At 44.0% G+C, this 13887-nt stretch overlaps 1 protein-coding gene and 2 long non-coding RNA genes across 3 annotated transcripts; all 3 read left to right on the top strand.

Moving 5' to 3' along the window:
* Positions 1-95: 95 nt before the first annotated feature.
* rnasekb (ribonuclease, RNase K b) lies at positions 96-3339 on the top strand. The gene is made up of 3 exons (XM_079356581.1): positions 96-315; positions 1443-1525; positions 2890-3339. The coding sequence occupies exons 1-3, from the start codon at positions 238-240 to the stop codon at positions 3032-3034; spliced, it is 306 nt and encodes a 101-aa protein (XP_079212707.1). The 5' UTR covers positions 96-237; the 3' UTR covers positions 3035-3339.
* Positions 3340-3890: 551 nt separating this feature from the next.
* LOC306831706 lies at positions 3891-9648 on the top strand. The gene is made up of 3 exons (XR_013780110.1): positions 3891-3946; positions 4390-4679; positions 9479-9648. It is a non-coding gene; the product is annotated as an uncharacterized lncRNA (long non-coding RNA).
* A 718-nt stretch (positions 9649-10366) lies between these two features.
* LOC306832052 lies at positions 10367-12094 on the top strand. The gene is made up of 3 exons (XR_013780173.1): positions 10367-10465; positions 11472-11761; positions 11897-12094. It is a non-coding gene; the product is annotated as an uncharacterized lncRNA (long non-coding RNA).
* Positions 12095-13887: the final 1793 nt, after the last annotated feature.

The following is a 13887-nucleotide window of genomic DNA, read 5'->3' as shown; positions in this document are numbered from 1 at the left end:
AGACTTCAACACCATTGGTCAGTCTCACAGGAAAAGGCGGGGCGTGTCACTCTGGCCACTTTCATTGGTCGTTGCCCTCCGTGTCACGACCGATACCGAATTCTTCCGAGTAAACCCGAGTGATGAGGATCAGCTGACTGCCGGGCTCAGTCGTCCTTCTCGATGACACATTTCTCTGTTTGCTGAATCAAAGTCAAATAAAGGTTCTGATTAATCGATCGCTCCGCGGACACCGACATGCCGTCGCTTCTGTTCTGCGGGCCGAAGATGGCCGCGTGCGGGATCGTGATCAGCATCTGGGGGGTCATAATGCTGGTAAGAAATTCGCCTGGGTGCCGGCTATTTCCTGGGGTCTTGATGATAGATGAAGCGATCACGGTTCCGTTTTAAAAACAGAAAACGTTTTCTCTCTTTGGAGCTGTTTTATTTGAACAGGTGTTTGAGCTCACGAGCCCTCTGCAGAAATCATAAAGTCTGTTTCAGTAATTAGACGGAGACCAAACAGGCCAAGCTTCACCAATATGCTTTATAATGTTACTGCTAAATATCGCGATACTTCTATTTTAGATCGATGGATTTTTGATTCAAGATTTGTATTAGTCACGTGGTTATTCAGTGAAATGTCAAATAGAATATAGTGTAAAAAATAAAAAGGAGTTATTTGAGTGTCAAAATATGAAATATAGATAAGAATAGTGTAAACAGTGTAAAGTGACCAGGGTCCAGTAAACTAGTAACGTAGAAAGGATTATTAAACATTTGAAATATAAAAATATAGAATCATGTAAACAGTGTCCAGGGGAGTGGAGAGTGGATTTAACAGCCTGATGAATTGAAACCTGTTTGGAAACCATGGCAACACAAGTAACATTTATAGACTTTAAAAATGTGCTTTTTGTTGGTTTAAATTACCTAAAACTGGATTGTGAAAATATATTGGCAACTTGTCGATTAAAAAAGGACTCGTGCTTTTTATTTTTGTCCTCGTGATTTTTTAGGAAGTAAGATTTTCCAACGAGAGCCGAGTTAGTCACAGACAGGAAGGATCATTCATCTCCTGTCTTAGGCCGCGATTAATCACTGCAAATGTTTGTTTTATTTCTTTTTTAAATTCTGCATTCTGACAACGTTTTGATGATAACGCCGTGTGTGAAATACTCGACCTTCTTCAGCGTGCTCAGGTGTGAACACCCAAACAGCGGGTGGTATCACTTATTCTGACCTGAGCCTTCGGAGGAAACGGACACGTCAGAAATGATCGAATAGATATCTGTAAATAAGTTAAAAACGTCTGCGTGGTAGATCGTTGAGTCCTCCAGAAAAAATGACACTTCTGTAAAAGACAACAGAAACATGAGGAGTGAAATCTGAGGGACGATGATGATGATGATGGTGATGATGAAGATGATGATGATGATGATGGAGCCTCTCTGTTCTCACAGGCCATGCTGGGAATCTTCTTCAGCGCCAAGTCGGCCGTGCTGATCGAGGACGTCCCGTTCACCGAGGAGGACATCCGTGGAGAGTGAGTGTTTGGATCACAGCTAGCATGACGTCATCGTTCAACACATGACGGCAGCTCGCCGGACGCTTTTTACCGTAATGATCCATGTTCATGTGAACACGTTTAAAATCATCCAAAACTTGATCAAATGGATTTATCGCTCGCAGTACAGAGGAGGGTTTGAGTAAACGGGCGCCACGAAACCTGAAGCTCCGGTTAGCGATATCGGGGATCACGAAGAACGCCGTCTCTGAAGTCTTTCTGCTGCGGCTCTGAGTGCACGCCGCTTACTGGAGGTCACAATATTTATTATTACAACGTTAAGCAGTTTCTTAGCATGCTAACTAGTAGCATGCTGGTTGTGATCCGTCTCTGACCACTGAAGAGGTCGTCGTCTTAAAGCCCCGTTTCCACCGAGTGGTCCGGCTCGGTTCGTCTCGGTACAGCGTGCATTTTGTGGCGTTTCCATCGACTGATCCCGGGAAAGATTCCCAAATAACCGATCTGTACCGTCCCACTTTTTGGGACCCTTCTGTCGGGGAGCCAAGAATGTGGAGCCGACCTGAAAAGGTGGAGCTAAACACTGCAGTGTGCTGATTGGGTGAAAGAATGGTCACTTCCTGTGTTACGGGCACGCAGCCTTCTCTGAAACAAAGCTGGATTGAGTTCTTGTAATAAAGAGTCACATGACAGTGACAGAGGAGATGAAGATGATGTTTTGTTTGTGTAGCGTTTTTCTCTTTTGTTGAATTTATTAGTTAGCTGTTAGCGGTTAGCTGTTAGCGGTTAGCTGCTATCATATGACGCTATTTACATAGCGGCTATCGTCATCCAGCTGACACGCCGCCTACCAAATAGGGCACAGGTGGCTGTGGAAACACAAACAGGATCCGGCTTAATCAAACCAATCCGTACCGATCCGTACCGGACCGCTGGGTGGAAACGGGGCTGTAGAGAGATCGTCGGGGAGCGGTCCATAGTTCTTACGGTGTCTCCGGCCCTGTCGCCCTTTTTCGACATGTTGAATCAGAGTCTGTGAGCAAATCGCTCTGATTGGCTGTTCTGAAGTTTCATATATCTCCAGGTTTGAGGAACCCCCCCCCCCCGAGCCCCCGAGCCCGCCGCTGTAGAACCCGTGCTTTCACCTGTTAGTGCGTCCTTAGTCTATTCATCGTCCTCCGAGGGCTGACGACGGCAGCGCCATAATACGAGTGGCGTGAAAATCTGGTGTCAGACTCCAGCCGCCTCACGCATGTGCAGAGCGTGAGTGGAGTCTTTGCGGCGTGTTCTACAGGCGGTGGCGTGGCCACTCGTTCTTTGCCGTCTGCCTGGCGTGCACGCTCCGTCAGGAACTCATCTCTTCTTCTTCTTCTTCTTCTCTGCAGTAAAAATCCTCCTCAGAACATCTACAGTCTCTACAACCAGGTCGGCATCAACTGCTTCATCGCCGCCGCCATCTACGTGGCCGTGGGCGCCGTGTCGCTCTGCCAGGTGCGGCTGAACAAACGCCAGGAGTACATGGTCACATAAAGGACCCGACGCCGGAGGTCACTTCCTGCCCACATTACCTGTCACACAACTTCCTGTACAGCGGACCAATCAGCAGCTGGAGAGTGTTTTAAATGTCGGCCGCTTCCTGAATAATTTATTTTAAGGTTGAAACCTTTTGATGTTTGTTGTTTGTTGTTGTTGTTGTTGTTGTTTGTTGTTGTTGTTTGTTGTTTATCATGAGACAGATTTAAAATCCTCCTGAGATGGATGTGAAACGTGTTCAGGCAGTTTGTGATCGTGTTGTGATAAACCGCTGCAATAAAGTCAACCGTGTGAGAAACCAAGACGGCGTCTTCGTCTGTGTGAAAACGAGATGGAGGCGGAGCTTCCTGCCGCCAGCGTGCGAGGCTGATGGTTAAAGTCCTGACACGACCTTAAAGTTTATTCTCACCGTGTAACATCAGACAAACATGAACATAAAAAATAAATAAGTCAGAGACGTTATTGATCCTGAGGGAAATTCAACAAACAATCAATAAATGATAAGTTATTATAAGTTAGATGTCAAAAACATTAAATCACTAATATAAGATCTATTTTTATAGTTTATATATGTTTTCAATTTCAAGTAATAAAAACCTAAATAAGCTACAGATCAGTAATAATACAGAAACAAACATCCTAATCATCCCTGAACCTGGTGAAGATACTTCACATGTTTCAGACACGTTCAGAAGTTTGTGAACTAAAGTCAGAAAGTAAATAAATAATCGGTCAGTCAGCAGATAGTTTGGTTGAACCTTCAGGACACAGATGGGTCTGAGGAGGGGAAATCCTGGATGTGACGAAGTGAATATTAAAAAGCTTCAGAGCCCCTCATCCTGTCTGACATCATCCTGCAGAGCCCCGAGCAGCAGCACGAGAAGGAAGTGAAGTGAAAAAGAGAAGAAAGTAAGTTTTACCCAGAGGACCCGGAGCCGAGTATTTTTGACTCCAGAGTCCGGTTTAGTGGATCAGGGTAACACGAACCGAACCTTGGACAGCATTCAGCTGTACTCGAGTTCAAACCAGGAAGCAGATAGCACAGCGGTAGCCAGCCCTGGCCCTCGAGCACCAGGGCTGGCTACCGCTGAGTTAGCACAGAAGGATTCAGACCGACGACGTGTTTAAGGGTTAATTTATACTGACACTGAACTGTTACAAGCTGCTTCTTATAATAACTGTTTCATTAGTTAAAGTGAACTCTTGTTTTGCTGTGAGGTGGTAAAGTTGTAATATCGTGTTTGTGAAAGAGTTTTTATTATTATTAGTGTTATTATGTGTTTATTTGTTCAGTTTACAATAAAGGCTCAGAGAGGAAAGTCAGCTCTCATTAAAGTCTCTTTGTGTGTCAGAGATGGCAGCTAATCATGATAGACCCTGGGAAGAAGCCCTGACCGACATCTTGGAGGACCTGGACCAGAAAGAGTACCTCAAGTTAATGCAATATTTGAAAAAAATCCCCAAAAGTAAGAAGTCTGAGCCCAGAGAGAAAATGGCAGGAATAATCATCGAGCACTACGGGCTGGAAGACTCCATTTCTGTCATGAATGAGGCGATGGAATATTTACCAAGAAGAGATCCTAAAGTCCAGGACCTTCTGAGCCCCTTTGTGAACAGTCTGAGGTGAAAACAGAAAACTGAGGTGAGTCTATCACCATGTAATATGAATAAGTATGTGAAGTGTAAGTGTGCTGCTGTAATATGTGAATTAATGTTAAAACAAATGGTGTTCTTAACATCAGAGACAATGAAGGGGTCTATTTGGGGTCATTCCTTAAAGAGCATATCGCAGGTTAAAGACAAAACTGAACCAATCACAGGAAAATATGTTAACAAAGAAAAAGAAATTCAGAAATTAATAAGTCACTTCCGCCTTCGCATATACTGCCTGCACCGCGGCCCCTCCCTCTCCTGTGCTGTATGTTTAACATGGAGCATATTTGACAAATAAACAACCCTGAACCTTGAATCCCCGTCTGTTTAACATGGAAAATCATGGATCTGAGTGTCACTCCCGTCAATAAAGAGGAAGAAAACGTATTCTAGAGCTGAAACGATTCCTCGAATAACTCGAATAATTCGATTACAAAAATTCATCGAGGAATTTTCGCTGCCTCGAAGCTTCGTTAAGTTTTTTTTTGCGTCATCAAAACTTTGGTATGAGTATAAAACACGTTTAATGTAGCTGCAGCTACCTGCTCCTCTCTCTGACACACAGACACTTCAGCGCTAACACACACACGCACACGCGAGCGCCGCGTGCCCCTTTTAACTTTTAGTCAGCACACAGTTGATCCGTGATCCATACGACCCAGTCGGGAACACGTGATCCGGTCAAACAGTCGGCTTTTCTCCGTTCACTCTCTCCGTGTTTGCAGCTAACGTAACGATAGCAGCGTCCTCTCACAGTCTCTGTCATAGACACGTCTATGGTCTCTGTAGTCTCAGCTAACGTAACGATAGCAGCGTCCTCTCACAGTCTCTGTCATAGACGCGTCTATGGTCTCTGTAGTCTCAGCTAACGTAACGATAGCAACGTCCTCTCACAGTCTCTGTCATAGACGCGTCTATGGTCTCTGTAGTCTCAGCTAACATAACGATAGCAACGTCCTCTCACAGTCTCTGTCATAGACGCGTCTATGGTCTCTGTAGTCTCAGCTAACGTAACGATAGCAACGTCCTCTCACAGTCTCTGTCATAGACGCGTCTATGGTCTCTGTAGTCTCAGCTAACGTAACGATAGCAGCGTCCTCTCACAGTCTCTGTCATAGACGCGTCTATGGTCTCTGTAGTCTCAGCTAACGTAACGATAGCAGCGTCCTCTCACAGTCTCTGTCATAGACACGTCTATGGTCTCTGTAGTCTCAGCTAACATAACGATAGCAACGTCCTCTCACAGTCTCTGTCATAGACGCGTCTATGGCCTCTGTAGTCTCAGCTAACGTAACGATAGCAGCGTCCTCTCACAGTCTCTGTCATAGACACGTCTGTGGTCTCTGTAGTCTCAGCTAACGTAACGATAGCAACGTCCTCTCACAGTCTCTGTCATAGACACGTCTATGGTCTCTGTAGTCTCAGCTAACATAACGATAGCAGCGTCCTCTCACGGTCTCTGTCATAGACACGTCTATGGTCTCTGTAGTCTCAGCTAACATAACGATAGCAGCGTCCTCTCACGGTCTCTGTCATAGACACGTCTATGGTCTCTGTAGTCTCAGCTAACGTAACGATAGCAGCGTCCTCTCACGGTCTCTGTCATAGACACGTCTATGGTCTCTGTAGTCTCAGCTAACATAACGATAGCAGCGTCCTCTCACGGTCTCTGTCATAGACACGTCTATGGTCTCTGTAGTCTCAGCTAACGTAACGATAGCAGCGTCCTCTCACAGTCTCTGTCATAGACACGTCTATGGTCTCTGTAGTCTCAGCTAACGTAACGATAGCAGCGTCCTCTCACAGTCTCTGTCATAGACACGTCTCTGGTCTCTGTAGTCTCAGCTAACGTAACGATAGCAGCGTCCTCTCACAGTCTGTGTCATAGACACGTCTATGGTCTCTGTAGTCTCAGCTAACGTAACGATAGCAGCGTCCTCACTCAGTCTCTGTCATAGACACGTCTATGGTCTCTGTAGTCTCAGCTAACGTAACGATAGCAGCGTCCTCACACAGTCTCTGTCATAGACACGTCTCTGGTCTCTGTAGTCTCAGCTAACGTAACGATAGCAGCGTCCTCACACAGTCTCTGTCATAGACACGTCTATGGTCTCTGTAGTCTCAGCTAACGTAACGATAGCAGCGTCCTCACTCAGTCTCTGTCATAGACACGTCTATGGTCTCTGTAGTCTCAGCTAACGTAACGATAGCAGCGTCCTCACACAGTCTCTGTCATAGACACGTCTCTGGTCTCTGTAGTCTCAGCTAACGTAACGATAGCAGCGTCCTCACACAGTCTCTGTCATAGACACGTCTCTGGTCTCTGTAGTCTCAGCTAACGTAACGATAGCAGCGTCCTCTCACAGTCTCTGTCATAGACATGTCTATGGTCTCTGTAGTCTGTGAGCGCGCTGCAGGAGCAGACAGAGATACACTTATAACAATATACAGGCTGATTATATTAAATGTCTGATGTCTTCAAAGCTAAATCAAGACAGAACTTGTTTGTGGAATAATAATTTAGCAAATATATATTTAAAGTTTCTCAATTTCCTGATCTGACATAATGATTGATTCTGTGATTGATTCAACAGAACATAATGCTTTCTCTATTAAATGTACTGTAACAGATGTGTAGGCTACACAAAACACTATTTGTTATTTCAGCCATTAAAACGTGTTTGGCCTGTATTTTTAATTTACCTGCCGCCTTGACCAGTGAATCAGAAAGTTTATTTGGGACCCTGTCAGTAATATGGTGAGTGTCATCAGCAGCTGTAGAGCAGAGGTGGTTGGCTGTAACAAGCAGGCGTTTCCATGGTAACTGCAAAGAAGCAGGTTTGTAGGGACGACCCGAGACGAGTTAAACCTTAATTAAGCAAAAGTATGATTTATTAGATTACTCGATTAATCGACGGGATATTCGATAGAATACTCGATTACTAAAATATTCGATAGCTGCAGCTCTAATGTATTCCTTTACATATAATGGTGTGCTGGCTTATTATTGTGAACCTGTTAGATGTGATAGAGAGCAGAAACAGGCAGGATGAGAAGCTGTGGTGGGAGGAGACCCGGAGCAGGCTACTTTTAATGTGATAGAGGACCGACAACACACACACACACACACACACACACACACACAGACACACACACACACACAGACACACACACACACAGACACACACACACGCACACACACACACACACACACACACACACACAGACACACACACACACACACACACACACACACAGACACACACACACACACACACAGACACACACACACACACACACACACACACACACAGACACACACACACACACACACACACACAGACACACACACACAGACACACACACACACAGACACACACGCACACACAGACACACACACACACACACACAGACACACACAGACACACACACACACACACACACACACACACAGACACACACACACGCACACACACACACACACACACACACACACACACACAGACACACACACACACACACACAAACACACACACACACACACACACTCTCTTGTAACAGAGTTGGATTTATAATAAATCGTATGACTACATATATTAATACAGACTGTCAGACACTAGAGAATATAACAGAGGATTCCAGCAGATCAAATCATTAAACGCTGCGTATATAATATTATATAATAATATTATATAATATTATATAATATATAATATTATATAATATATAATATTTGATGTTAAACAGCCAGAGATTTAAATCATTAATAAGGAAACGCTTTTGTGTCTGATGCCGAAATATTCAACATGTCTGTTCATCGTTTCTGAAGTTGTGGGAATAATTCACCAAAACACACTATGAATAATCAGCCACTTACACTTTGCACCCGAATGTGCACCGCGCAAATTACAAATTACAGGGAGGCCTCTGTTCTCACTCACTACCACGTATCATCACACCTCTTTAATCATGTTTTAGACTGTTGTGTGTTTCATGCTCTCGGTGCAAGACAAGTTCCCCCAGGGGCAATAAAGGCTTCTTTCATTCATTCATACACGGACGCATAAAGCCCATCAAAGCAGAGTGACAGAACACGACTCCCTTACGTTACGTCATGTGACGCGTTGTTGAAAAAAAAGCGAGTTCTAAACAGCGACGCTAAAAACAGCCACGTTCTCCTCTAAATTAGATTAGAGCACTTATGTGTTGAAGAACATACAGAACATTGATGTTCTTATTCTACAGCCCTTATCTGACAACATAACCTGCAATATGCTCTTTAAAGAGTGAGAAAGATAAACAGTTTAGTATTGAAGTGAGAACAGACTCTGAGGATACATTGGGGGAGAGAAGAAGTCACCTCATGGTGACCTGTGTGACCTTTGAAGTCACATGTCCTGACGAAGCACAGGGGGTGCAGGACTGTAGGAGATGCACACCTGAAGGATCAAAGCCTAAATAAAGTCCTAAATGTCCTGATGTTCTTTGGACCTGTATAAATACTGGAGTCTGTCTTTGTTCAGGAGGGATCACAGGTGACTCTCCCAGGTAACATGACTCACCTGGACTGATGCTGTTTCTTGTCTTTGTAAATAAATGTCTTATATTACATGCAAGTCAGTGTCAGCGGATATTTCTTCATCATCTACACATCATCATCATCGTCAAAGGAGGAGGACGTGAGAAACTACAAGAGCTCTCATTGGAACGGGAAACGTTTTTAACAGTGTGTCTCAGATCTGCTTGTTTTGTGTCCTGAACTCTTGATGTGGTTCTGTCTGTGTGCAGGATCAGACTGTGGGCATCCACAAGGTCAAAGTCCACATCATGAGGATCCTAAAGGCCACAAAGAAGGAGACTCGTCTGGAGGCAGAATTCAACGAGTGCACACGCTGTGGCGTCTGAACGTCAGATGAAATCCAACATCACTTATTATATTTCTGCTCTTTTACACAATAAGCTGCCTTTAAAAAAATATATAAATAAAAAGACACAATTCATGAATTATTTTCTCTTAGTTCTTCATTTGTCCCACCTGACTGTGTCTCTGTTTTAAGGAGGATCTGGACCACGTTATGGGGAGAATCAATCTGAGATTTCAGTTTGAAAGTCGTAAATTTACAAGAAGAAAGTCTTCGTTCTTGCAGAGGCGGACTTCTTCACCTCTCTTTTCTTAAAGGGGGGGGGGGGGAACTAAAGTCAGAAGCTAAATAAATAATCGGTCAGTCTGTCAGTAGACAGTTTGGTTGAACCTTCACGGACACAGATGGGTCTGACGTGTTTCTGAGGAGGGAAACTCCTGGATGTGACGTTTGGAGTGATTGAATATTAAAAAGCCTCAGAGCTCCTCGTGCTGTCTGACATCATTCACTCCCACATGTTGCAGACTTCCCTTTAATGAATACACAGTTTAATAACAGGCTTCCTGTTCGCTGCAGGGTTGATGTTAACATGTGACTCCATCCTGAGCACTGAGGTCCTCCAACCAACCAGCTGCTCCTGGACCTTCGTACAACACTCAGTCAGGATGTTGTATTCAGTGTCTGTTATTCATATTCTGTGTAATCTGTTGTTTAAAGCTGAGGCAGCAGATCTCTGTGAGGTCCAGTTCAACGATCTCTTCACTGTATTCATGTTAATGTAAGAAGTCATGTTATAGACATGACGACAGCCAGATGTTGCGTCAGGTTGAAACCACGCCCCTGAGTCATCCTGCAGAGCTCGGAGCAGCAGCACGAGAAGGAAGTGAAGGAGAGAAGTGAAAAAGAGAAGAAAGTAAGTTTTACCCAGAGGACCCGGATCCGAGTATTTTTAACTCCAGAGTCCGGTTTAGTGGATCAGGGTGACACGAACCGAACCTTGGACAGCATTCAGCTGTACTCGAGTTCACGTGAGTCCGAGTCCAAACCAGGAAGCAGCTAGCACAGCGGTAGCCAGCCCTGGCCCTCGAGGGCTACTGTCCTGCATGTTTTAGACGTCTCCCTCTTCCAACACACCTCATTCAAGTGATCAGGATCGTGATCAGGCTTCTGCAGAACTTGATGATGAGAGAATCATTTGAATCAGGTGTGTTGGAAGAGGGAGACGTCTAAAACATGCAGGATAGGAGCCCTCGAGGGCCAGGGCTGGCTACCGCTGAGTTAGCACAGAAGGATTCAGGCCGACGACGTGTTTTAAGGGTTAATTTATACTGACACTGAACAGATGTTTCCTTCTGTGGTAAAACACATGAACGTCTTTACGTCATCACGTGTTACAAGCTGCTTCTTATAATAACTGTTTCATTAGTTAAAGTGAACTCTTGTTTTGCTGTGAGGTGGTAAAGTTGTAATATCGTGTTTGTGAAAGAGTTTTTATTATTATTAGTGTTATTATTTGTTTATTTGTTGTTGTTTTGCTCCCAGTATGAACTCTACTGATTCTGTCCTCCAGAAAGACAAACACTAATAACATATTTAGTTTGTCTTTCTCCAGCATCTGACTGTCTACAACCCCGTTACTATGGTTACCACACACACACACACACACACACACACACACACACACACACACACACACACACACACACTGATGGGGAGGTGTGTGAGGGACGGTGGGCTCCTCTCCTGTGAAATAACCCTGAAGTCTCTGTTTGTCCTGACATGTGACACACATTCATCGTCCCGCCGCACCTTATCCCAGTCCAGCCCAGTCTGACCAGATCCCTGATGTGAAACCATTATTTACTCTTTATTATTCTCACGTTTCAGTCATCTCTCATTAAAGTCTCTTTGTGTGTCAGAGATGGCAGCTAATCGTGAGAGAGTCTGGAGAAAAGCCCTGAACTCCATCTTGGAGGACCTGGACCAGGCAGAGTACCTCAAGTTAATGGAAGATTTGGAAAAAATCCCCGGAAGTAAGAAGACTGAGCCCAGAGAGCTGATGCCAGGAATAATCATCGAGCGCTACGGGCTGGAAGAGTCCATTTCTGTCATGAATGAGGCGATGGAATATTTACCAAGAAGAGACCCTACAGTCCAGAACCTGCTGAGCCCCTTTGTGAACAGTCTGAGGTGAAAACAGAAAACCGAGGTGAGTTCATTTAACAGCTCTGAGCTGAGGTTACAGAGGAGAGCTCTCATTGGAACGGGAAACGTTTTTAACAGTGCGTCTCAGATCTGCTTGTTTTGTGTCCTGAACTCTTGATGTGGTTCTGTCTGTGTGCAGGATCAGACTGTGGGCATCCACAAGGTCAAAGTCCACATCATGAGGATCCTAAAGGCCACAAAGAAGGAGACTCGTCTGGAGGCAGAATTCAACCATCTAATCCATTCCAACATCACTCTTTTTATATTTCTGCTCTTTTACACAATAAGCTGCCTTTTAAAAAAAAATAAAAAATAAAAAGACACAATTCATGAATTATTTTCTCTTAGTTCTTCATTTGTCCCACCTGACTGTGTCTCTGTTTTAAGGAGGATCTGGACCACGTTATGGGGAGAATCAATCTGAGATTTCAGTTTGAAAGTCGTAAATTTACAAGAAGAAAGTCTTCGCTCTTGCAGAGGCGGACTTCTTCACCTCTCTTTTCTTAAAGGGGGGGGGGGGGAACTAAAGTCAGAAGCTAAATAAATAATCGGTCAGTCAGTAGACAGTTTGGTTGAACCTTCACGGACACAGATGGGTCTGACGTGTTTCTGAGGAGGGAAACTCCTGGATGTGACGTTTGGAGTGATTGAATATTAAAAAGCCTCAGAGCTCCTCGTGCTGTCTGACATCATTCACTCCCACATGTTGCAGACTTCCCTTTAATGAATACACAGTTTAATAACAGGCTTCCTGTTCGCTGCAGGGTTGATGTTAACATGTGACTCCATCCTGAGCACTGAGGTCCTCCAACCAACCAGCTGCTCCTGGACCTTCGTACAACACTCAGTCAGGATGTTGTATTCAGTGTCTGTTATTCATATTCTGTGTAATCTGTTGTTTAAAGCTGAGGCAGCAGATCTCTGTGAGGTCCAGTTCAACGATCTCTTCACTGTATTCAACCCTTTAACGTTCTGGTCGATCATATGCTAGAGCACATTTTGACTCACTATATCTTACTGAAAAACATGTTTTACTTAATTCCACCTGTTTCAGCCATCTCTCCCAGTTGTTGAGGTGCGTTATACTAAAAAGGTCCACTAGATGTCACTGCGTTTTGGAATAGCATGCAGAGGAAGTCAGCCAGAGCAAAACCACTCCTGACATGAAGCCTCTTTTTGCCGTAATTTTCAAATGTAATCTCATGTTTTCTGACATATTATCATGCATGAGGAGTTCCTGAACAGAACTGTGTAACTTGAATGATAAAAAGAAAGACGAAAAAGGGTCAAATCATTTTAGCAAAAAGTGCTCGACCAAACGGTTCATTTGGCGCTTTATGGTAAAGGTAGTGAAGCAAAGCAAATGTATTTAAAATGGACTATTTGCTAAAAATAATAAAACTTCTGATCATTAATTGGTGTTCATATGATACATTTTGATATAATATCATTATATATGATGAGATAACTTTAGAAAGTTGTCTAAAAACATGCTTGACCAAATGGTTCAGTTGTCCTTTAGTTGTAAGACGGTACATTTACATTTATTGTAAAATAAAAACACATCTGTGAAATTAAAACACTATTACTGTTGATTTAATGTGATTTCATCATGATGGTATTTCACTTTCTTTTTTGCAAATAGTAGATGGATGTGAAAACACTTTATGGTGCTAGGCCACGCCCCTTTCTGGCCCTTATACCAGAAAATCCTCAAGACTCTGATGCTGATCTAAGTGATGATGATGACTGTACAGAGGATCCTGATTATCAGCCCACACAAGTAGAAGAGACTGGGGATTCTTCTTTTGACTCTCTGGATGAGGAGGAAGTTGCTTCAACAAGCACACCTACCAAACCAACGCCCCATAAGAAGAGGAGTCCTCAAAACAGTTTCCTTGGAAGAGATAGAGGACCTGACCCTGGTTCTGGATGTCTGGGTGTCAGGTGCATCGGCGGAGCTCCCTTGATGACAGACAAAGAACTGATGAAGAAAGGTCATGGAGCTTTTGATTACCGGTCAGCTGAAGGGGTGAAATGGTTTGACAACAAATGTGTCAACCTTCTCAGCATGTGGGATCAACTGTCAGACGGTGGAGCAAGGAGGCCCATGCAAAGATCTCCATCCCA

This window comes from Symphodus melops (genome assembly GCF_947650265.1).
Source record: "Symphodus melops genome assembly, chromosome: 11".
Taxonomy (NCBI): Eukaryota; Metazoa; Chordata; class Actinopteri; order Labriformes; family Labridae; genus Symphodus; species Symphodus melops.
Note: the sequence above shows the minus strand (reverse complement) of the source record. Positions and strands in the feature narration are given on the sequence as shown.